Below are 27,210 nucleotides of genomic sequence, written 5' to 3' on the forward strand. Positions count from 1 at the left end.
CATACATAGAGGTCATCACGCTTGTGTGTTTGGGGATGTAAATATACCGTATTAGGAAGGAACACTGTTTTTAGCGAGCCTTGGTGAGCTTAATACATATTGTTTATTCCTAATACAGGATATTTACCATCCCCAAACACAAAAGCGTGATAACCTCTTTATCACATAATGTCATTCTTCAATTCTGTGCTTGAAAATCGCCTTCCATCCCTCACAACCATTGCCGAAACATTGCAAGTTTTCATGGAATGTGCGCATTAATTAATATATATATTACGTAACAGGGTAAGTGATGTGTCAGTCGGAAAGTGACATTAGCCAATATAGTTCCAACTAAAATCTGTTTCTTATGCAGTGGCGAAACAACATGTACGAAAATAACAATTGCCTTCACAACTTGTTTTTACTTGCCTTTCGCGGCAATCCATCTGTCTGTTCGCTAGAGTAACTGCCCTTTGTCAAAGGGAAGCCACGGTCTGACGTTGTTGACAGTCGGCCTGTCCTGTCATACCGTTAGGAAGTGCTGTCATATGTACACACAAACGAAACAAGGTAACATATTTCGGCCAAATCAAACTATTTTAATTTGTGGAAAAGGTTCCAAGTCGCAGAGGTCTACAAGCACAGAAATGGCAACTTGATCCCCTTGTGCCCTCGCAATATTGTTTCGCAATTTATATCTCCAAATTTGCTCAAACTTATAAAATGTAACACAAAGACACTGATTTTCAGTACATTAGACAGTTCTTTTGATAATGATACCAGTTACCCCAGTAGTTTCCCTATATTCCCGATGGTAAATTCTGACTCGATCGCCGAATGACAAGCGCGACTGAAACACTGAAAGTAGTCCCTACATGACCTTTGATATTGGCAACTATATTCACATATGATCCCAATGGAAATTACTTTTATCCGTTGGCTTTATCCTGCCCAGAAACCTATCAATTATATGATAAATGTTTTTATAAATTGCATGAATTCCTTTCACATAAAGTGCGTTTTGTGTACTTTTTGGGTAGTTGACACAAAGGCCACATTGCTCACCTGCGACGTTGGAATAGAAGACCACAGAGGTAACATCAGGAACAGCACCAGCATTGGCATCATGACCGACTGTTATTCACAGACAGACGTATATATCAACATACAGCCTGAGTCTATGTCCTTCAAAATCACAGCTGACTTTCAACAGAAAGTATCATCCTCTCCGCCTGTGTATCTTGGTCGAACCTACATTGGCATCGTGGATAGCAACGTGACAGTAACAAGAAGCCTGCCAGGTAAAATGAATGTTGGACTAAATATCCTATGAGTGAAATGTTTTTGCTTTAAAACGTGATTTGGGATGTATCAGCAGCAGCAGCAACAACAACCACATCATCATCATCATCAGTTAGTGAGACCTTAGTAAGTTGCAATCACAAAATCATGAAGTACAAAAAAAGAAATCGTATACATGTCAAGGTTTTTTGGAATAAGGACATCATTTCTGGAATAGATACTGATGACTTAGATTGATATGTTGTATGGACAAGATCGGTTAATTACAGAAACAATTTAAGGCTGGACTTTCACTTTGGGTGAGTTCATTGGAGCGAGAGGGCCAAACTGTGTGAACGTCGCAGCTTGCGAAATCAATTCATACATTTGTTTACTTCCCCCTTTTTGTACCTCGAAACATGCAGATAATACGTGTTACTTCATGCCTCAACTAACAGATATGCAAAAACCAGCTGTGTCGCAGAAATAAATAGTTCTTAAAAACGACATAAGTATATGTGTGGTCAAAAAGGTCTTCAGTAAATTCTTTTGTAGTGGTGGTTTTGTAGCTAGGAATTACGTCTAAGTCACAGAATGGCCGACACGATTTACGGGGAGATTTGCGAAGTTGTCATCGAATCTGGCTATTAGGTGTTTGTCATCATTAATCAACTGGCTGATCATTCATAGGTGAATATAGTGATGTGAAGAATAGATACTGAAGAAAATTTATAGATGGCAGCAGATTATTGATGACTGTTATTGACAGCCAAGGAACGTATAAAGTTGACAGGTTGGGTCCGCATTTCTTCATTTGGTTCCTACAATGGGTCGCAGCGAGGATACTTTTAAATGTATGCAAAAACGCAGAATTTAATATTGAATTGTCTAAATTATCAGAATTTTTTTCTTGTGTATTTATTCTAGAAGGATTTACCGAGGTAATTCGAAATATGCCGTCTGTATTTACGTCATTTCAAGAATCACAGTTCCTGAACGTAGAGACGTCGAAATGCATTGTCATGTCAACAATCATGTCACCGATCATGTCACTGGTCTCTTGTCCAATGGAAAAGCTACATATCATGGACACTTCACATTAAATTTATATTTTTAACCATGCCCGAGACATAATACAACTGATCTGAATAAATGTTACTTGCATATGGTGAAAAGGCGTTGATCACTATATGGATGTTATGGCAAAACATATGTACATTGGCAGTCTTTCTGAACAAGCAACTGCCAACGTCAGTTTTGAAGATGTGTTGCTCCTCCTTCAAAAAACATTGGAATTCGGACTGTCCACTGTACTGTCACGTGACGATTCCCAAATTGAAAGAATATGTTAATCCAGAATAAATACTAAAAGAACCTCGTGTGAAACAAATAAACAACCAATAAGCGGTATGCAATCAACATATGTATTACAAAAAGTAACTAGGTTTACAAAATCAATACACATTACTGCAAAGCAACTATAATGCACAGCACAGTACAATATCCAATGACAGTATGATAACATGATGGCAGTTGTCGGTATCGAATACAAAAAATACACTGGGGATTTCAAAAGGCTGAGTGATTGTCAGCGATCCTCACACGAAAGCTAGTTCCGATGTGATGAAAACTGCGTGTGAGATACCTAAACACGCTCTTGTCCCATTATATATACAGCCCAACATGCTATTGGGAATTTCCACACAGTCCCTCACAACACAGAACATTGAATTTGAGGTAACATACTATCACCGTTCGCGATATACCGGACCGGTAGTTTACACACCACACCAGCATCTATAGTTATTTCCTGACGACTTATCACTGTCCAAACACAATGGAATGTGAGCGTCTACCGAATATCAACAGTAACAATGTTACACAGTTACAATCATTGTTAAACAATACAATACACTGCCACAGAATAGTACGAACAATACCATACTCAGTGTTGTTTAAAGCAATCAAACTACTTTAGCATTTGACAACTAGCAAGAGCACACAGAATCAACTACAGAGTGTCGTTTTAATATTGTTTTGAAACGTTTGGCAAAACAAGAAATAAACTCCACCAAATCAGAAAGAGAAAGATGCTAACCTTTGGTAACAAATTTGTTAACTAGCGAATTGATGCTTTTAATTCCAGTAACATTCTCAGACACACATTTGTTTCAAATAATGTGTCAAATTATATATTAATGATCCAAGTTGTTCAAATATAGGAACATGTTGTAGAACCCGGACCTTACAGCTCATGATATAAACTCTACTTGTGGCTGCTAAGATTCATCATACTGCTACCGACCTCTTGGTCGTAGTATCGCAGGTGACATCTCTTTTGCTGACACTGAGAAAAAAGTCAAGTGAATTCTACAAACGTAGAACACATTTCACGTACATCACATAGGGCCGACGCACACACTGTTCCCACAGTGAAGCCTAGCTTTAAACGTTCTGGAACATAAACTCTTTAAAAAAAGAAACTTGACATAGATGTAAAACCACTTTTTGCCAAATATCTAAAATAATTACATTAAATGAGAACCAAATAAGTCAAACAGAAAGATGATGTGTCTATAATTCGCGAAAACACATGCAAAGCAAATAAACCTAGCGTTTGGGGATAAATTTTACAGCTTTATCCAAACGCAACCGCCTGTAAATAGTGTGCAGCCCAGGATCCTGCGTTTAGCAGGTTGTCCTATTTGGGGGCGGGAGTGTCATGGTATGGGCCGGAATTCATCACGGTGGTAGGACGCCTCTCGTGCATGTGGCAGATGCATTGACAGGTGTGCGTTACAGAGACTTGATCCTACAGCCTTACGTTCTTCCTCACGTCAACGTTCACGGCGGACAGTTCCAGCAGGACAACGCTCGACCGCATGTTGCAAGTGTTTGTCAGGACTTCTTACAGCACAATAACATCCAGATATTACCTTGACCAGCCCAGTCACCAGATTTGTCCCCGGTTGAGTATCTGTGGGACGAGTTGGATCGACGCATTCGCAGAAGGAATCCACCGCCCCAAACACTTCAGGCGCTTCTTGATGCACTTCAGCATGCATTGCAGCACATCCAACAGGGTGTTATTGACAACTTGATTGCATCTATCGGTCGTCGGTGTCAAGCGGTGATTGATGCACGTGGTTGGCACAACCGATACTGGCATTTTCTGTACCCCTGTGATATTAACTGTATCGTGAACGTGTGTCTGTCTAGGTGACACGACTAATGTTTTGAACATTGTGTACATTGATCTTCAAACAGTGTTTCAATTATGGTTTCTGTGTCCTATTTTGATAAATCGCATTATATTACATATTGAAGGTCAATGTCAAGTTTCTTGTTTTGAAGAGTATATTTGAAATTGTGGTTATCCAAACAATGTTTGAACATTTGAGGTTTCTTTGAATGAATGTCAACCATAGTTAAAATAGGTTAGACCTTTTCAACATCGGATCCGAGCGGTCTGGCCTTAAACCGAACGGCAAATCATTATATATTATCTTTCACCTGTATTGTGTATGTCATTTGTTATTTACGTGTTTGTTTGCAAATTGTATTCAGCAGCTGTCAACATGGAGTGCATAATGACCAAGAAACGACCATTTATTGAAGTGTAGTAAAACCTACTACAAGCTTAGTAAATATACTACCGCAGTTAGAAAATTATGAAAATATAATTCTTTGAAACATGAATAGTAATCTCAAATGATTAGTACATTGTTCTAGTCTACGATAGGCCACTACAATAGTTAATTAAGCAATTGGTTAATAAAATCTACTTACACGGTAGTGTTTAAGTCGATAGAGAAATTCAATTCAATAAGTAAACTTCACTAACTATTTCTGTCAGTGGATAATCACAACCTTGATCAGTTATTTTAATATCGCCCAACAACTTGCTACCATTTGGGATAACTAAAATCAAGAAGGTCTTTTTTTATATTCACAGAACATATTTGAAACACGTGGAATTAGTACTAGGTGGATTCTCAAAAACACGAAGAATGTATCTAAAAGGAATCATGCTCAGTTATGACAAAACATTTGATTTTTCAACTTTGTATAGTATTCTCCCGCACGGCATAGTTATTCTATTAAACTGAATTCGAATTTTGTCAAGGGACTGTTTTGACGATACAACTGTCTCTGTGTCTGACCACTGAGTAACATGTAAATACATTGACAAAACCTGTTCCATATCCCATAGAACTAAATCTCTGCATCGATAGTACGATTCCGATTATATCATACGCATGTGTTTATGACTTTCTTTCAAATAGTAATGGTACCAGATGTTCCCGTAAAAGATGAGAGTATCCGACCCCAACGGTGCCACTGTCACAAACACATGCAAAGACAAGCCAATTGTTGAGCAGAAAAACACGGAAACATATGTCAAAATAATGAATTGCGTCAGACATTATCGTTGTCCGTAATGCGTCAAATTTGGAAATGTCCTCCAGGAAGAATATCCCCCAGTAATACAACTGTTAGGTTATATGACATCATCTTCTCTCCACTAACGTGTCCTACCTCGTAGAGGATTTCCAGAGAATTAACAGTTTCAACAACATTTGGCCATATACATGGTAGTTATTTGTCATGGACATGGACCACTCTACTCATTTGATCATTACGCATGGTTATGCATTTTATGATATGTCTGACATACACTTTAGACATCCCACTCCTTGTCGCCATCCACTCAATTTCAGAATGACCTTTTATGTAAGTGTATTGATCAAAAGTACCATGGACAGCGAATTTTATATGTTTTGTGTTTGAATATTTACCTAACAAACTTCTTTCTATGTTAAAGGTACAGAACAGACTCTGTCATCCACTACGTTGAGGGGAGGTGGCCACTGCAACGCGACTCTCTCGTCATCCACACCTTCAGCACTCATGTCATGTGACAAAGTATTGAATGGTTCATCTTCCCTGCAAAATGGAGAATGGTAACTAGGGTTACTATTGATTTACAGATACGTCCCTCACCATGATGAATGAGTTAATATGATTATCAACAGATTCTGTAATATGTAAATATAGTATGCAATTTCGGGTTGATATGCTTTTTTATTGATATTATTGACCATGCATGCACTTTGATTACACAATTATGAGCAATTACGTGAAAAATGATACGTTTATCATGTATTATTAGGCTATATGGACCAAGGAGTGTTTACTCGGCTGGTTTGTTTTATTACAAAGACCTGGAGAGGACTTATAGGAGAGAATCACGCCACTTGTCAAACAAAAACACACACGCACATGACATTATCACTGCAATTCATCTCCGTCATTATCAACACTAAACATGTCTTTACCGTGTACACATTTAAAATTATGCTTTCAGGTTATGTGGACGAATTAAGGTTTATTCAGGGGGTTCATTTGAATACAAGAACTTCAGTGGGCACATCCTTGGCAACAACATATTTAACTCCCTTGAGGAAAGCAAGACCATCTGCTTCAGGTACGACAACGTTGCCCCTGTTCACTGTACAAAAGATTCAAGATTCCCATGTTCCTCTGACAGTCCCCTGCGTTTATCCACAAGAGCAACTAAATCTCCTAACATCACTGTTGGGGTGTCAGGCTGGGTAGACCCCTATCCTGAGTCTGGGAAACAAGATCAAGCCTCAGGAGTGAAGTACTTTAAGGTGGATGTTTATGGTATGAAACTCCTTGGCCTTGATACGCTGGATGTGGACTATGCTAACCATGTGTTTGAATTGGATCAGCTGAAAGGAAACAATACGAATATCTCGGTCTCACTCCCAGCAGAACCTGCCATGTATGTTACATATTTGGAAGTCCACGATGTTGCTGGAAATGTCCGATTTGCTCGACGTTTTCTGTTGTATGATAATTCATCTAAACTTGTGCTTAATACAAATAGAGTATTGAATGTGACATCTGCGTCAGCAGACACTAGATATACTTGGCAAATTCACCATGGAAACATTCAGTTAGATTGGAACGAACGTTATCATAATGATCATTATGTAACGAATGATTATTTTTCCCATGTGAAACCAGACACAAGCAATGCAATATCAGGTGAATATGATCAAGTAACAGGCATTTTACCTGTCATGGGCACTGAGAGTATCCATGGTATCACCAGTTTTAAGTATCAATGGTGTCTCAACAATGGTTCAAACACGTCGTGGGAATCCGTTCCTGATTTTACCAACCAGTCTTTGAGTCTTAGTCTGAATCTGACGGATGGTGAAACATATGAAGTCTGGATTAAGGCTCAGGACATTATGCTGAACACCATAGTGGAATCTGTTGTGGTGCACATAGACAGGAGTGTGGCTGATATTGCTGATACCTGGCTGGTGAGAGATGGAACGAGTCAGATATACGTCCACAACAACACAGATCTTTCGACGATGGTTGTTCAGTTTCGAGCATGGGATGTCCACAGTGGGATCACATCTGTGCTATGGGCGCTTGGGACAACAAATGAGGCTTCGGATCTCGGAAACGGGGCACTTCCTGTTAAGAAACTTGATGATCAGGTAATATAAGTTAGTCAGGGTGTTTATATTTTTATTATAATTTAAAACTTTGACCTACTCTTGACTTTCTGATTCGGTTATTCGTCTTCAACGTCAAATCAATCTTTTAGAAAAGTATTGTGACAAGTGGTCACTGTCCGTAAAACTGAAGTGCGGGTTTTTAAAAGCGGAGGGAAAGTATCAACATTAGAGAAATGGATATACAAAGACGCACATATAGAGATAGTTTCATTTATACTTACCTTGGAATATTGTTTACTGGGACTTTGAGTTGGACAAATATCTGGAATCTACACCTGTAAAGCTAAGAAAGTGTTCATGTCAATCCTACAAAGTTTGTTAAAACATGATCATCTGCCCTGTAATTTATACTTTCAAATTTTTTTTATACAAAGATAATGCCAATTTTACTTTATGGATCAGAAATATGGGGTTATAGAAAATATGGGTGAATAGAAAACGTTCATCTTTATGCGTTTAAACGTGTAACTAGGGTTCGATCCTCCACCCCAAAAGGTATTGTACTTGGAGAATGTGGCAGATATCCATTGTATATATTTTCGCTTAAACGCTGTATAAATTATTGGTTAAAACTAACGACTTCCATCCACGCGATACCCAGTAAAAGCCTATAACATGCTGTTCTATCTGGATCAAAATGCTAGTCACTTGCGCAATAAAAATAATTGGGCAACAAATATCAAAATCATCCTTTTCAGTTTAGGCCTTGGATACGCATGGATGGATCAGGGTTTTGGAAATGTCAAGATGTTTATGTCATTATTACTCCAAAGCGCTAAAGATTGTTTTCAGAAAATGTGGATAGGAAAACTGAGAAATAGCAAATGTACATATACCATATACATAAACAACAAAATATACCCGAAGAATATCTCATATCTGTTACAATAATAAAACTTCGAGTATCGCTAGCGCAGTTCAGAGCAGGAAAATATAATTTAAAGATCTATAAATGTATATTTAAAAATAGCCTAATAATATCTGTACATCTTGTAACTTTAATGTTGTAGAAAATGAGTATCATTTTATGGTTGTGTGTAAACTCTATCGTCAATTAATAAACAAGTATATTTCAAAGAAGTTTATATCTTACCCAAATATTAATTTGTTTTCCAAAATCGTGTCAACCTCAAATATTACTTTATTACAAAATATTGTAGTGTACATACACCATGCATTGTTAGTTAGAAGAAACACCCATACCTCGTAATTACGTTAAACTATGGGCCGTATGAGTCCAGTTTACGATTCTGACAATATGAAACGCATGTGGAGTATTCCCCCATTGCTGATCTGTTTATTTATGCATATAATTCAGAATTTCTCCTCGGGTTCACAAAATCAAAATATGGCTAATGAGTTTAATTTAAGCTTCAGTTATATCGGCGATCTGATATCGTTCGTTAATGGTCAAATAGTAAATTCCTTACTACTGGTTTACCCACATGGACTAGACATATAGAGACCAGTGAAACCGCCTCATCTGTTTCATATTCAGATCTATGCATAAAGATTCAGATCGACAAAAAGCTATCCTCAAGACTTCCTGCTATCCTGTGTGACACGAGGGATGACGTCAACTTTACAAAAGTCAGCTCTTCCCTTTATGTCGATCAGTATTCCAGAAGCTCTATATCTGACAATTTTTTATGTCAAGTTGAGTATGCTCTTTATACCAAGATTACAAAGGGCGTAATACAATGGTTGATCGGATCAGTCAGAGTATGCTCAGTTGTTGCCTCCAAAAAGTTGTGAAATGTATACACCAAAGGGTAGAGATGCTGGAAAATTGCTCGACATAAAAGGAAACCTGATTTTTAAAAGTTTGTCTTGACCTTAGTGCTCATGTGTATGCATAGATTAATATATTTAACATGTAAGGCAGGTTCACATTTTTCATTTGCTTTCAGATTGCTTTACGAAATGTGCTGGACCTTTGAAGATTGTGATTTTTTTTCACAAATATGTCGTGTGGGAGAGTGGTATTCAAAGTTGAACATACGAAAATCTGAAAATGTGTTGTATGTATCTCCTGAACACATTTGTCTTTCAGGTTAACTGTCCTCGAGGGCCAGGTTGTTACTGTCCATCTGTTGGGCCTTGTGAATACCAGAATTATACATTGGATTTAGGCAGCACTGGTCTTACAGTCAACAATACCAACACAGGACAACACAACAGAGAGTATTACTTCACCTTCTCCATAACTAACGGGGCCATGCTTAAGAAATTTGATCACCTGGATGTGCTGGTTGACGAGTCACCTCCTGAAGTTGGCGTTGTTCAAGAGGGAAGCATTGATGGTCCAGACATAGATTACACCAGTGAGGGACATGTACTGCTCAGTTGGCAAGGTTTCATAGATCATGAGAGTGGTATCCGATATTACATCGTGGGGTTAGCAGATAGATGTCTTACGATTGATGAACTGAAGCAAACAAATGCCAGTCATAACATCATTCAAAAAGCAACAACTGAAAGTTTATCCCTAGGTTTTCCTGCAGAAGGTAGATATTTTACTTCACTTGCTGCTGTCAACCACGCTCTTGAACCCTCCGCTGTTATCTGCTCTGATGGTATCACGTTTTATCTCTCTCCCTGTATGATTGAAAACACCAGTGTCCACCAAGCAATTTCTTTATCAAGTCCACATTGCATAGTTGATCAAACATTGTTGTTTTTTTGTTTTCTGCTTGTTTTGTTTCATTTCCCATAATATTTTACATTTTACTTTCATACATAGATGATGCATGGATGGTTGTTATATTAATCATAAATGTTATGTTCCTATTTTATACAGGGTTTTTAAATAAGATAAGAAGACCAGAAGGCATGGAAACTATAATTACAACCTGATTATGAAATATACTGAACAACAAAAGTTCCTGTGACACTGAATAAGATTTAATGCAAAGATATTTTTGACCAAATATGAAACAATTTCGGTTCGGATAAAAGACTCCTGTAAGTGTTCAAATGGTTTAATTTGCCGTACTGACTTCAGAAAATGCGTGATTTCATAAAATAACATGAACATACCAAAATGTCAATTTACAAATAAATAGCGTGTGTGTCCAACTCTGGTTGCGATGCAAGCAACACATCGTCTCATGGAATGGACAAGGCGTCGCACAAAGTCCTGTGGTCCTGTCTGTCCATATCTGCTGGAGCATGTTTGGAAGTTCTCGGAACACGTGCTTGACGTCAAAGGCGCCGATCAATCTCATCCCACATGTGCTCGATTGGTGAGAGATCAGGGGACCGAACTGACCAGTGGATGTTGAAGAGATTCATGAACAAGTCGAGCAATATGAGGCCGGGCGTTGTCATGTTGAAAGGTAATGCCTGGACATGACGACGCAAAAACGGTAGAACAACAGGGCAGATGATCTCGTCGTGGTAGCACTGTCCATTGAGATTTCCCTCTGCCACTATCAAACGGGTCCTCTGTCTTGCTGTAATCCCATACCATAACGCTGCAGCTCCCGAACCGATCTTCTTCCATGACACAATGATTGACGTAACGTACACCTCGACGTCTGTACACTCGAATCCTTCCATCGCTGTGGCTGAGGTGAAAACGAGACACGTCAGTGAATAGAACTTGTCCCCACTGCATGGCCGTCCAGCGTAGACACTGTCTGCACCACTGTAGACGTGCTTGACGGTGATTTCCTGTCAAAATGGGACGTCTGGCGGGTCTTTTGGCGACAACCCCTGCACATCTGAGGCGATGACGTACGGTTTGTGAAGATATTCGTCGAAGACCAGGGATGCTTCTTGCAGTCACTGTTGCTGGCTGGAATCGATTTCATAGGTGTGTTGTTCGAATCCAGTTGTCTTGTCGATTATTGGTTACGCATGGCCTGCCACTCCGAGGATGGTCCCTGACTGCATTTGTCTGTTGCCAATGTTTCCATAAACACCAAATGGTGTTTCTGTGAACGTTAAATTGTCTTGCAACATCACGTTGACTCGATCCTGCTTCAAGCATACCAATGGCTCGCAGACGCTCATTTTCGGACAGTCGTGGCATTTCGTAATGTTGAATAATTGCGTATTTTTTAGTTGTTGTTGTCAGCACGATGCTAAACAATGCATATGGAATCCCGTTAACGCACATGTTTTTGTACCCATTCTTGGGTAGTGATATGCATTGGGCTGGCATAAAAGTCACCATTTGCATGGAATGCATGCTTTTCTGTAGCAGTTGCGTTTTTGTGACTTGATTCCAATCATGTACTACAATATTGAAGACCAAACTTTACATGTTTTGAAAAATACACCAAAATATTGGTGTCACAGGAACTTTTGTTGTTGAGTATACATTTTGTAATTTCTTAATATCTTTTGAATTAGTTAATAAAATGGTTTTAATTTTTCTTTTTTATGTGAAAAGCATAGATTTTGTGACAAGGAATATTTGCATTGAGCGAATTGTTATTCTTCTCTTTAAATCCACACAATTTGTGTTCATTACTAAAATTAATTTTGCCTCCTGTAATGTTTCCAAGACAATCTGAATGTTTCTTCCATATACAGGCAGCATAATGATGAATACATAATACATGTGTAATATTTTCGGATGTTTTTTTACACAATGAACAAACTGGTTATTCCATCCATGCAGTTAAATATCAATAACAGTTAGTACTTAAAATAGTAGTCATAACTCTAAACTGAAATCATCATAATTCAGTACTTTGTGTGCATTTTTTATGCCAGAAGATTAACGTTTTCCAGTCAATATGTGTATACTGTTATTCTGGCGAAACCGCATTATCAGTGGTTCATATTGGGAAAGGGAGGTCACTCTAATTTCAAACGGGAGCTATCTCCGTTGTTTTCGTATTTGCGAGTAATGGCGTCACCCACGCTGTACGTTGTTGGTCCAGCTATTAAATGCCCAGCTTATCCCTATGGTAAAACGTATGCGTAATTAAATGTTTGAATGCATTATATATTTATGTTTCCATCAGTACATCTTCATGGTTTAGTGGTGATAACGATTTTCTAACATGTGGGCCCACATCTTTCCCGTCATCTATGGTGATCGAAACAAGTGGGCCCACATTTGTATTTCGCCTAGCTTCGTTAGGTTGTTTCGTTAGTTCTGATAATCAATCCCTAAATGTGGGCAGACGTTCTTCCGTCATATTGATTGCAACAGGAGGGACCACATTTATTAATCGCGAAATTCTACTTAAATATTGATAATCATTTTCTCAAATGTGGGCCCACATTGTTCCCGTCATATATGGTGATCGAAATAAGTGGGCCCACATTTGTATATCGCCTAGTGGGTAGACGTTCTTCCGTCATAGTGATTTCAAAAGGAGGGACCACATTAAAAAATCGCTAGCTTCATTAGCTTGGCTTACTTATAACCATTTTCTAAAGTGTGGGCCCACATTGTTCCCGTCTTATAGTGATCGAAACAGGTGGGCCCACATTTTTAAATCGCTGGGTTTCATTAGGTTGACGAAGTCATTTAGGCTATTGGGCTCACGTTTGTCATTATGTGACATTTTATATTATTCATATTTTGTAATATTGATGGGAAATATCTTTATAAATCATTTCGTGTGACATTAATTCCATAAAAGGCACAAAAGTCTTTGAAGTTTGAATAACTGCTACATAGCTGACCTCACTAGTTTTATAAAAATAGCTACCAAGCAAGAAATTTAAATCTACTTGAAATTAAATTTACAGAGGCAATACCACTCATTCTACTTTTTCCAATATAACACATCAATCTAATCATAAGTGTTGGTGGCGATATAAGCCTGAACATATGTCTACACTTGAATTGATCTCGGACATGATACAAGCCTCAAACGTTTCCGAGAACGTGTTCCATAAAAGGAATAACTCATGAATATTAATGACCCCACGACCTAGTTTGGCGATGTTCGTAGAAGTGAGTTCTGCTGTATTGCCATCTTATTTGTACATTTTAATCCAATTATAAGTCATAATACTTATTTTAAATAGACAAATTATGAGTGCGTTATGCGGGTTTGTTTACGTAGTATATATTCTCAACAACAAGTGCGTTTAGTTTCGAATGAGGGCCCACCTCGAACTTTCGATTAGGCAAACGGAGTTAGCTCCCTTCTCCAACCACCGATAATGCGGTTTCGCTGTTATTTTTCTTAACAGTCTTCCTATTTACTGTAACACTTTGGATTTAGAGTTTAATAGGGCTTCATATAATACCGTGTTTCCCTTTCTGTTGTTTATCCTTTATATAGAATATGGCAGTAGAGGATGTTTACGTTGTTATTGTGTAAATAACAGGATACTGATAGTTTTACTCCTTGCCAGGTCTTCATACTGTATTTTTGTACTAATTCATCGAGATCATATAATTTCCCTGCATCGTGAATGAAGTAATGTATATATTCAATACTCTTTTAATGCCAATGGGGTAGGGGTAGGGGTAGGTGTATAGACTTACCATCAAGTTTTATTTCATTATTAAACCAGGAAGGTTTGCTTATTTTATCTTCAGCAAATTGTTTAACATTATCACAACAATTCAAGTGTCCTGACCACCTATAACATTTTTCCAAAAGTGATCATAAATGTTTCAAATAATCTTTCTTCATCTGAGAGGTTTTCCATCACCAGGGATAAATATTTCAAATCATCATCAATGACGGATCTTTTTAATAGAATCAATTCTCATTTAATTATAGGCTTTTTAAAAGAAATTGAACTTATTGATAAATTTTGAATAGCTATATTTTATATTGATAATGTATGATATGTAACTTAGATTGTTAGTGGCTATATCCTCAAAGGGAGTTGAAGTAGCGTAAAATTATTGTCCCCCTAAGAGGATGTGTAAGACCACATCATTCCAAGTACATTTATTCTTACATCGGTTTTAAACGTAGTATATTTGTTTATTTTAACTGTTGCCTTAATTGCATCCCATCACCAGCGGCTGACGGGGTGGTGAAAATCCTGCTGGGGAGCCGTGCAGGTAGCAAAAGAAATGTAAGTCCCCACGGTCCCTAGTGAGGTGGGCCCACTCTAGCTGCTGGTGATCTATAGCCTTTTTTTTATATTGTGTTGTTGAATGAAAGTGTATTCTTTTGACTGTTCTCAACTAGTTTTAAAATCGAAACTTTGATACTCTAGTGTTCTTACTGTCCATCGTTGACAGCATTTTTATTAAATTAAAATATAATTATTATAACTGTTTTGTAACGATATTGCTGAAATATTGCCGATGTGACGTTAAATTTCACTCACTCAGTCACTCATCTGCCAGGTAAATTACATTCGCATTAACTAAAATTTCAAGAAAGACAGCTGACCATGTGGAGTTACCATAAACCAGACTCTTAGTCAGCTTTGTTTCTGTACAGCAATAAGCATTTCCACCACTGGGACACTAATTACCCCATATAAGTATAGGATGTAATGACATGATTTTCCTTTTGACTTTGTCCAGTTAAGATGTCCAGATGAAGTGAAAACATTTTGAATGACTCTTTTCTATTACACTTTTGTTTGAGCTTGGGTAACAACACTGATTTTAGTAGAACGTTTCTTTCCCTAGTTATCAGTGTTCTCTTTGCCAACATTTATATTGCTGTCAAACTTGTGTGTATAGTTTTCTTCAAACATATTTTCTAAATCAATGTCAAAATCTATGCTTTATAACATAACCTGAGTTTGTAACAAGACACAATTTCAGTCACTTTTAAAACTTATGTCTTTATTCTGTCCATATCAAAATTGAGTTTTTGCAAAAAAAACATGTAATGTACCCATTGAGGATGAGAAGATTTATCTAGATACATCTTAACTTCATGTGGTATTGTCTGCAAATTGTACAAGCAGAGGTTTGATATTACCACCTGTATAACTTTGATTGTGTTATTATTTCTTATCATTATTGCTAGGATTGCTGCGCAAGGAATATAAATATATGGTCATATCGGATTCCCCTAGCAACAACGCCTTGTAAACTTAAAAAGAAAACTAGCGTATCCAATTACCAAAACTCTTGATTTGATATTTACAATGATAAGACATTTACCCACTATTGAATACTTGGTCCAAAATTCTAAAAGTTCATATTTTATGCATTCATTTTCTTTCCACAGAATCAAATGGATTTTTTTTAAACCAATTAATAACAATAAACCTGGTGTTCTGTAACATTCTGTATATTCCATCACATCATAAATCTTTCTTGTAACCTCACCTATACACCTACCATCTGAAAAACCTTTTTGAACTTCATGAATAAATAAAGTGAAAACATGCTTTATTCTGTTTACAATGGATGCTTCATGAGATGTGAGAGGGGAGATGGGGCGCCAATTCTTTAAACATAATTTTGGTTTATTTTCTTTTGGGATACAAGTTATCGATCCTTTTTAGTGGGGTTGCTAATAGAGCGTCATTTTTATGTGCATAAGGTAGAGCAGTTATCAAAAATCTATGATGATCCACCCTTTTTTTTAATTTTGCTGAAATCCCATTCTGTGCCAGGGTTTATATTATTTTTCATTTTATCAATGCTTCAAGTGCCTCAGCATAAGTCAATTCACCCTTGAGAGAAAAAGAGTTGTCACATCAGAGAGTATCGGAGATCGCTTTGGGTGCAGTCTTCAGTTCTATCCAGTTTCTGATAGTAATCTCTTACTTTTTGAATTAATTCATCTTCTGTGTCTATTTGTGTCCCATTTCCATTTTCAGGTAATTTTTAAGGATTTGTTTCAAAAGTATCTATATTCTAGTAGAAATTGAGCCCCTCTGAATATTTAAAAGCATCCATAACCAGACTAATTGGTCATTTATTGTAAATACTCTCTCATTTTTGGCTGTCTTATCTTCATATTGAAATACTTTGAAGTTTACACTGTTTCTTTAATGCTGATTGGCTAAAGGGGTAGTCACGTGATCTGATATTTGGAGTTCATACACTTGTGAACGGACAAAAAGAGTTCACACGATGTGAACAATTTTTTGTGAAATTGATCGTGTGATCATTTGCCGGAACTACTTTCCGGGGTTTCCCCGAATTCACGATCGGTGTTTATGACCAACTCGTTTTTTCTATTTTGTTTTTAATCCTTGCATTTATCAGCAGAATAATTAATTTAGTATTTTTGCCTGGTCTTGTAACATTTCATCTGACTTATAAATAAATAATTGCTTTGGTTCTGGTGTTTAATGTCGTCTAGCTGCTACATGAAACAGTATTGATTGTCCTTACGGTGATTTGGATGTGGAATGGCTATCTTTCAATACTAATAACGCAAGTAAAGAAAATTAATTCTGTAAAATTTCTGAGCTGAACGAAGTTGATTTATTAAGCGATATTGACTTTGATGCCTTGTTTTCAGTAATGACAGGAATCCAGCAACAATGAAAACCTGGTAGTACCCTGCTAAGACGTGGCCGCTGACACAGAGCAAACGCGACTGCTTCTGATCAATCCCAAACTAAAACTCGATTCACTATCGTATCGGGGAAAAATCTAAGATTTTGAGAAACTATAAAACATAAACATAATTTTTTTTAAACAAAACAAGAAAACTTGCTTACCTGTTTTACTGATTGGTCATCGGGGACGAGAAAATATCCGTAGACGGAATTAGAAATCTACTATTCCGGTTTCTGAGTTGGCCGACCTTCTCCGTGCATTCTAGGCCGAGAAGCGGCGGCACATGAGGAGTGACGGGGCACAGAAATGAAAATGGTATCAGGTCATACAATAGGTCCATCTCAGGTGACAAGAAACACCAGCTAAGCAAAGTATTACAGTACACGCGACAAATCCCAAAGTCCAAATATAACACACCCTGACGTTGAAAATTATCACAAAACACACAAGCTTCGGAGCAATCGGTTCAGTTCCACCAGTCCATTCCGCATCGTCCGAATTGGTTTGCGATTATCCAAACACAAGCAATACATTCATAAATCGGTGATATTCCCAATTTGCTAGTGTCATGAGAGGGTTCATGAGTCGGGGTGTTTTCCATAACTGCTCCAAAAACGTCATTTTCAACAGCAGTAATTATAAATTTCATCCTCATGCTCCCTTTCGACTCGAAATGACGTCATATATAAATCCGCGCTTGAAGGTTGACCTCGCCTCGGTGCATCTAGGTCATGTTTATATTTTTGTTCACCTTCCTGTAACCTTTTTTTAGGATTTGATTTATCCCAAATATTGTTTGTAAATTTGTTCAGAGAATGAAATTATGTTGACATATTTCTAGATTACGTTGTATATACTCAAAGAACTATTTTCTTTGCGTAACTGAGTATGAGTGGGGAAACGTGACAGAGAGCAGGCAAATACCGACAAAATAACATTGTTGCAATGTTCTTCGGCGAAACCAGAGGACTTCAAATTTAAGGAAACATTGTTACGATATTTTTCCATCCAAGCCCATCCAAACTAATGTTAAATTCTTAATTAGAGTCTAAATAATTGTCGTTTTAACCGTTGCTACAAAGAGTTTATTTTCCAAAAGAGTCTTATAGCAGTCTTCCACTGCATGTAGAACATTCTGTGAGACAATAAAATAAATACTTATCTAAAAGAGCTTGCTTTTGTGGTGTTGGTTGTCGCCAGGTGAAACTTTTTGCAGATGGATATAATTCTTGCCTTGCGTCTTTTACATCTAAACTATCATTTGTCTCAAAATGACAATTACAATTGTCTTTGTCCTGATTAAATATCAATTTCCAATCACAACATGTACTGATTCTTTTACCTAAACATTTAACAGTTACATCATTTATATATTTTATTAATTCTTGTTTGACACAGTTAGGTTTATATTAGTTAATTGTTAAATATTAATTATTATAGTTGATTAAACATGGTTAATAAACTCTGACATGACCATGGACAAGCTTCCTTTGGCGTCAAGGGTTCTTGAACGATGCCAGGATTACATCACAGATGCAAACTTGCGCTTTCCTGTAGTATACACAGGTTACATAAACAAAGAGAAAGTCGATAGCCTGTGTAAAGAACTACCATTTCTTAAAGTGACTATAATTTATGTGCCGTCTCACCTACGTGTTCTGGAGTGGAGCAAACTTGAAAGTGAAAGCCAAATTCTCAATCTCTTTAAAGTGTTCGGATATGATGTGTCGGCATAGAGCAAACCAGATCTAGCCAACTATAAACCAAACTATAGGAAGACAGTTTTCAACAGTCATGAAACTGGTTTTGATAGTGGTACAAAGTTTTACATCAAGACTGAAAACAAGGCTGGTGGCTCGCTAGTGAGGACACTTGGTCCTTTGGTGATAGATGACACCCCAACAAGATAACAGAGATAGTTGGAAACCATGTCACGTCAGCTGGACTAATCACTCATTCTCTGATCCTAAAGAAGTACATCAGCAGTTTACAGTTACATATCGTGCTGGTAAGTCTAAGGTTAAATTTACATCTTTTGAATTCAGACGTAGGTGTATTCTTCATCACCATTGTTGCACATGGCCTTAAACTTTTCTGCAATGCTGTTGTCAATTTGTTTTAAAAAAAACATGTAAGCATATTCTTTGGATAAAATATACAAATCTTCTAAATTGTTAAAGTTCATCTTCCAGGAGGGGAGTGTAAGTTGGAAGAACGTGTGTATCTTGACAATGAGTAATTGCAAGAACATCTGAAAACAAAGTCACAGTCTGTTTAAGAATGTTATTCTGAAGGACGATCAGCCGATGTTGATGACATTAACAATAAATGCTTCATTCAAAATGTTGGCCGTTCTAGACAATGTTTTATGAATAATATCTCTAACTCGGAGTTACTATGCATGAATTTTCATTTGAATATTCCATTACACAGTTAATTAATATGAGGTGAAGTGAGGTGAAATGGGTGTAGCGTCGCGTTCAAGATTGTTGCACTTACGTATACAAGTATGTAACAACGTGCATGCATGTGTATGTGTGTGTATCCGACTAATGCCGATTATATAGTGCTAGCCCACTGAGATACCATGCCACAAAATAGCATGAATACCCCTCCGAATGAAACATCAATGACACTCCGAGCCGACCAGTCCTTGATTGAGCCCCTGAATGCCTACCACCAGGCACGGTAACAGCAAGTTCCATCTTTTGATGTCTTTTGATTTGATGCGACCGGGGATCGAACCCACGACCTTCCGCTATCCTGGCACACGCTCTATCCACTCAAATATCAATATGAGACTAATTAATATCTTCGATACTTTTTCTTCCAATCCATCAGAATGTACCTCCAAGCAACCAGGTTTCATATGTCATTTGATAACTGCATGATAAGGAGGTTGTTATGGGTGAGTACTATGTTACAACAATACTGCATAGTTCCCAGGAGCAAGTAAGATGTGTAAAGCTTGGGTACATGCTGGCGGTATTCAGTATCCACTTGTTCTTCTACAGCATCTGCAACTGGGAAACAAATGTCTCTTTGAGTTGTATATTTACAAGGCCACATCACCACTGTAAGAACAGACTCATCCATCACTATTCCCTTCTCGTCCAGCTGTTGATGCTGATGTTGATGTAGATCCTTCGGATGTAGACTCCTTAATAGATGTGGACTTCCACCAGCAGTACTCAGCTTGTGCTCACTGGATGGGTTCTTCGGGTAAGCAGCTGGTATGGATGATGTGGTAGGGTTTACAGGTGTCAACAGGCTGGAAACCCTTAATGTCTGCATCAATTCATCCTCTCACGTTGTTTGCAAGGTTGGTTGGTTGGTTGGTTGGTTGGTTGGTTGTTTAACGCCGTACTCAGCAATAATCCAGCTACATGACGGCGGTCTGTAAATAATCGAGTCTGGACCAGACAATCCAGTGATTAATATCATGAGCATCGATCCACGAAATTGGGATTGATGACATGCATCAACCAAGTCAGCGAGCCTGACCACCCGATCCCGTTAGTCGCCTTTTACGACAAGCATAGTCGCCTTTTACGGCAAGGATGGGTTGCTTAAGACCTATTCTACCCTGGAATCTTCACAGGTATGTTGTTGATCTTCTCAATACACTTTACTTCATGCATGTATGTTTTGTTGTTTTTGAGCAAGAGTGATTTCAAACTCTGGTAAAGTTTCTTTTGGACGTCAGTTTATTTATACATGCTGATAAAAGCTGATGGAATTGGGATTAGTTAGTTACCCCGGAATCTTCACGGGTATGTTTGCCAGGTACTTCACATCGAAACGAGCTTAATGTTCGGGTGGAGAGACTGTTTCATCTTCTATATCACCTTGCTATGGATACATCTATCTGTCAGACATCGGGAATATCGTCTCTGTAATACAGGATGAAACTATAGATTGAACACACATATCTGTTGAAGCAGCAAGCATTGCGTGTTGAAAATCTAGAAAGATATCTCGGAGCTGCATCATGCAGTAGGCAATCGTCAAGTCAGAATCAAATATCAGCCCAGTTACAACGTGGATGCAAGCAGACCCTGGCTCTTATAATGTCAAGTTAGATATCCTTTGATTATGTTATATATAGTTGGCGTTTCAATTACTCGGCATTATGGTGGCAAAACATCGACTTGGATTCAGTGTAATGTGTCTGAGTGAGGTCTGGTATGGAATCTCGATGTGCTAGCCCTATAAACCCGGTATTATATTCCGGTCACATACAAGCAGCCACACACACTTATGTATGTACGTGGCTATATTAGTGCATTAATCAAAGAAAATATTGAATTATTGTACAGTTATTTGTTCTGATTTCAGACATCTAGAAGGCTGACGCTACCAATCCACTCGTATCAAAAGCTGTAGGTGTGTTTTGCCTTCCTGGACAGTTTGGTTCAAAATGTGTTGAGCTCACACTGAAACCATATTTACCCCAGTGTAGAAGTTTAAATCATTCAAATATGTCATCAGAGACCAACAGTGTATTGATATTCAATGACTCTCCGCCAGGCTCTTGGCGGCCATCTTGGATGTTTTGGCCAGCTGGGGCTCTGGTGAGGCAGGTTCGTATATAAAAGAGCTAACTATACTTTAGTCCACGCACACTGTTTTAGAGTTAAAGGATTTCAGTCTGGACTCATATATAGAAAACTTGTTGGCGATCTTTCAATTGGCGGCCATCTTGAATTTGTAAAAATCTGTCAATATTCGAAAAGGTTCAGTAGCTGTCTGAAAAGGTGATTATTATTTGTAGAAATATTGAAATTTCCTCTGATTATGTAGGATAGATGGTAGCATTAACGTGGTTAATAGCTGCTTACCAATATATATGTAGATCGCTTTGTACAGCACGTTTCAGATCTTGCCCCCCGTGCGGGCACGTGCGTTTGTCAGCTGCATGCCGAATTAGTGTTTTCAGTTGTGGGTCGTATGGTAAGAGCGCTCTGATTGGTTGGTGACAGACTGGATTAGCCAGTGGCTGCGCCGTTTAGACGTGTTGACCCAGAGGTTACGTGTCCTTGCGAGTATATAAGAGATTGGCGCGAATGGTCTCATTGTCTTGCATGTTCGGGAAGATCATTACAGGTGATGGAGACCACACCAAATTACCGTGTTCAGAGGTGATTTTAAGCAATAAAGATCTAAATTATGTGGCAACTTTAGAATTCATGGGTAAACTGTCATAAAGGTGGGTTGGACGGGTGGATTTAATTAGGAAATAATGTAAGCTATGTGATGTAGCTACATTGACCGATTGTGTTCGGAGGTTTGGAAGGGTGGTTTGTTTGTCCTCGTAGACTGTGTTAAGGATGCTGTAGGGATTATTTTTTAAAAGTGGGTTAGTGAGGGGTTTGTTCGTTTGCTTTAGCTGGTTCTGAGTTTTATTCTTAAGGTATAAGTAAGTAGGATCTTTTGGCTGAATAATGTAAATTTTAGTTAGAAATAGGATTGACTGATTTGTAATTGTTGTTGAGTTCGTATGTATATTTTGTTACAGTTGTGTTTTTCGTTTTTTTTATTTTTCTGTAATAAACTGTTGAAACTTGATTAATATTTTGTTGTGAATCGCCTCCCTACATCCAACGAACTGAGATCGTAAAGGACAGACAGAGGGACCATAGACACCTTTTTTCAGTATTTTCAGCATCAATATCTCCATGATAAAAGAATCACAACGCAAAGTTATGGTGTTTAAATGTGCCCAAAGCCTGTCCTGTTACATATTATTAATCACAATAATAACATCCATTGTATGATTCTAACTAATCCCAATTCCATCAGCATTTATCAAAAATCGACTATGCTTGTCGTAAAAGGCGACAAAGGGGATCGGGTGGTCAGGCTCGCTGACTTGGTTGATACATGTCATCGATCCCAATTTCTTGGATCGATGCTCATGATGTCAATCACTGGGTTGTCTGGTCCAGACTCGATTATTTTACAGACCGCAGTCAAATAGCTGGAATATTGCGGCGTTAAACAACAAACAAACAATATATCAACATAATCAACACTGAAAATGACGTCTGAGCCCCCCAAAGTTGGGGTGGTACAAAACTTGAGCTTTCAGAATCATGGACAATAGACATAAACAATCGCTCACGTTCAATAACAAGTCATTAGTAGCGTGTGTGACCACCAAATGCCTCAATACACGCAAAAACTCTTCGACGCACAGACGTCACGTGGTTTTTGATGCCATTCTTCTTGGAGGGCCAAGATCAGTTCTTGCCGGCTGGCTAGAGAGGGTGTTCGTTGTCGAACTCGATGATCCATCAAGTCCCAGAGGTGTTCTATGAGGGACATGTCGGGTGAGCGTGCAGGCCACGGCATGTCGTTGACGTTGTTGGCTTCAAAGAGGTTTGTGACATTTCTGGCTATATGGGCTCCAACTTTGTCAGGCTGATAAATGACACCACGTGGCTGCTGTTGGAGAAATGGTAGGACAACTGGACAAAGAATGTTATCCATGTAACGCTGAGCTGTCACATTTCCGTCAACGATGACCAGCGATGTCCTCTCCTGCCCACAGATTCCTCCCCACACCATGACACTCCCTCCACCATATGGTACGACCTCCTGCCTCCATCGGCGGTAAACACTTTGTCTTCCATCAGCCCTAAACATACAGAATCGAATTTCGTCAGTGAAGACAACCCTCTGCCAGTCACGTCGTTGCCAACGTCGTACAGTCCGGGCCCATCTCAATCGCAGACGACGATGTTGCGCTGTCAATAGCTGTCCTCAAGATTCAATGAGCCCTGAGTCTCCTGGCCACTGTCTGTCGACCAACCCTGTGACCTAAGGCATTTGTCGTCAGGAAGCGATTTCGGAGGTGCAAGGTACGCAAGTACTGGTCATCATGGGGCGTGGTCACCCTGGGTCTGCCTGTTCTTGGCCTGTCAGCGGTCCGCCCTCTCTGTCTGTAACGTTGCATCAAGTTGGTAACGGCAACACGGACGCAACCGAAGGTTCGTGCAATATGGGCGTGGGTGGCTCCCATCTGTACCATACCCAAGGCTCGTTCACGTTGTTCGACTGTGGGTCGTTGCATTTCTTCTGTGGATGTCTGACTTGCCGTTGCAATCGTTTTATACCCTTACCCGCAGGTGCATTTGCAGTTGTCCGTGGTGCACGTGTTTTTTACTTTTTCGCGTGTTGTCTCGCAAACATGTAACAGACGCTTAACATTTTCTGCGTACACTCTTGTTGCATTTAGGTTATGTGTTTTAGATAGACTTCCATCGAAAAAAATGTATACTTTGTCTGAAATTTATATTTTCAGTTGGTAAAGTTTCTTTTGGACGTCAGTTTATAATAATATAATGCACCAATTTGATATTTTTCAGCTAAAGACCATGTCGGTCACATGTCAGAGCGTATTTCTCCCTAAATAGTAGTTGACCTCACTTATAGCCGACCTGTATGGGGTGAGATTTATTCAAAAGGACTGTTCCCGCACAAGGAAGTAGTAAGGACAAAGACATTTCACATCCACTGGAGGAATAAAAACGATCCTTAAAGTGGCATTAAGTCCTACCATCTGAATATTTTCACATGAGTCAACCCAGAGACACGACATCTGCAGGGACGAAATCTGCCAATATTTGCCTTGATGATAGATTAATTGAAGGAGATGTTTATGAAGTCAGAATTCAGGTAAACAGTAGGAAGAATTATGAAAAAAACCATAACTTTAGTTGAAGCCTTAACATATTTGTTGTTGCTGCACAATTTCTGTCTGCATATCTTTAACTTATACGCCACCATCAACGCTCTGCATCAACCTATCTGCACATTCTACCATGACATTGATGAATGCTTCAATCTGATTGGTTAAAAAGAGGTTTTCTTTTTGCTACGGGAACCCTTTTCAAATATATTAAGCCTTTTCACAAAATACGTGGGTATGAAAACATAGATTCCTAGCCTACATATCGATTCATAAAAAAATGGCTGCCGATCAATCACCCCCAAATGAACTGTAAAACGTATCTATATTTCCTCTAATGCACGCTTGGTCTTTAATACCAGCCAGGGCTCTAATACACGCCGAGTCAAGGACTCTCGCACAATTAATAGACGACGTAGTATCAAATAAAGGAAATACGGAAGTTTGATATCGGATATTTTGGACGTTCTAGGCTGCAACCCTTACAGCTTCGATGATGACATTAAAAGATTTGACAAAGGCATATCTTTTGCATACAAATGAAATGTTTATGAAATTGTTAGGGAAATGTTCTATGGAACGGAACAATTTAAGCTATTACCTCATTGAAGCAACCAACAATAAAAGTTAAATGGAGCATTATAAAAATTGTTTTTAAAAAACTTTTTTCATGACAACATGTTGTGTACAAACCTTTTTGTGATCGATATTCTTTGCTATCTCCGTCAACCACAACCGTTACGATTTGGCAGGAGGGGATTTAAAAGTCCATCAGAAAACACTCCCTTTCGAAAGTCGACGAAAACAATGTCCCAACTGAAGTGACAGCTTATCAAATTTGATGAAATTCATTTCGGAATACGCACAATTAAGAAAATCATAACGACCCACTATTTCTGGACCACTGGTTCTGTCACTGTCTAGCTTTGGATCCATGAAATCTTGAAATTGACAGGTCACACCATGCGGATAGGCCCTACCTCGTTTCAAAATATCCGGCTGGTCTACAGCATAAAAAGCGGCTGTTCAGTCATACTTAGTTCCATTTGTAATCTTTTTTGCCAGCAGGCTTGATCAATCCCAATAAATCTACAGGTTAATGTTGAACCACAACATAGATCGGGTTGTCATCTTGTTTCATTTAACTAGTTACAGAGAATGTAAACACAAGATTGTCAGCCATTGACACCTGTGAGGTGTGAGTAACCGTGATCAAGTTCTGCCACGGTCAAGTTCTGCCACAACCAATTTTCGAAATGTTCTAAGATTGGGGGGGACGTGTGTACCTGTGTTGTTAGGCGTTGCAATAGAGCACCGTTTTCAAACTGCTGTTGCCGTCATGGTAGAATGGAGATAAACCTACTGTGTTATGAAATTTGATTTAGTCCTACTGTAGAGTAGATACCTCTTTATTTTATGTCATGGTAGAATGGAGATAAACCTAGTAAAGGTAAAGCACTCGGTTCAAAATTGAAATAAAGAGGTATCTACTCTACAGTGGGACTATATCAAATTTCAAAACACAGTAGGTTTATCTCCTAATTAAAAGTCGTTCACCATTGACACCTAACAACCATGTGTTGTGTATGGTTATGATGACATTAAGGTGAATCGTCTTTTTTAATCTGTGACATTTCAAAAAGTTGTGTTATAACCATTCTCCTATGACAAATTGACTGTGTTTTACTGCTTGCACGTCGCTCCTGTAAAGGCTGCATTACATTCATAAATGTAGATTTATTGCCATTTCCATTTTTATTTCGTTTAGTTTTTGCAATATATCACCATTAAATTGATCATTTTTCATTTCTCTAGGGACGAGGTAGACTATCAAACAAGCACAACGGAATTAGGCTGCCACTGGACAGGATTTCACGACCCTCACTCTGGGAGCCAGGGCTACAAACAGGGAACTTCACCTCGTGTTTTGGACGTTCAGCCTTTTCTGTCTGTTGGACTTCAGACAAGTTACTATATAGCATTAATGTTGTTCTTAATTGACTGTTAACTTAGTATATTTTCATAACTTCTGTTAACATGTGAATACACATGACATATCTTACATACATATTTTACTTACAACTGGACACATGCCTTCATCCCTGGAGTGAAGTATTACAGCACAGTAGAGGCGTGTAACAATGCAGGGCTCTGTGTTACTGCATCTTCTGATGGCGTTGCTATGAATGGATCCTCTCCTGCAGCTGGTGTTATTATCGCCAATTATGAAAGTCGACCACAGCCCTCCTCCCATAAGAAGAGGTAGATCGCTAAAG

General features: G+C 38.5%; 1 protein-coding gene across 1 annotated transcript; it reads left to right on the top strand.

The window, feature by feature from the left end:
* Window positions 1-1,108: 1,108 nt before the first annotated feature.
* On the top strand, window positions 1,109-27,200 carry LOC139443846 (uncharacterized). The gene is made up of 7 exons (XM_071224746.1): window positions 1,109-1,283; window positions 6,089-6,227; window positions 6,632-7,805; window positions 9,880-10,402; window positions 20,359-20,488; window positions 21,772-21,824; window positions 27,139-27,200. Exons 1-7 carry the CDS (start codon window positions 1,109-1,111, stop codon window positions 27,198-27,200), a joined length of 2,256 nt encoding a protein of 751 aa, XP_071080847.1.
* Window positions 27,201-27,210: the final 10 nt, after the last annotated feature.

This window comes from Haliotis cracherodii, unplaced genomic scaffold, assembly GCF_022045235.1.
Source record: "Haliotis cracherodii isolate W230 unplaced genomic scaffold, xgHalCrac1.p SCAF_5, whole genome shotgun sequence".
NCBI lineage: Eukaryota > Metazoa > Mollusca > Gastropoda > Lepetellida > Haliotidae > Haliotis > Haliotis cracherodii.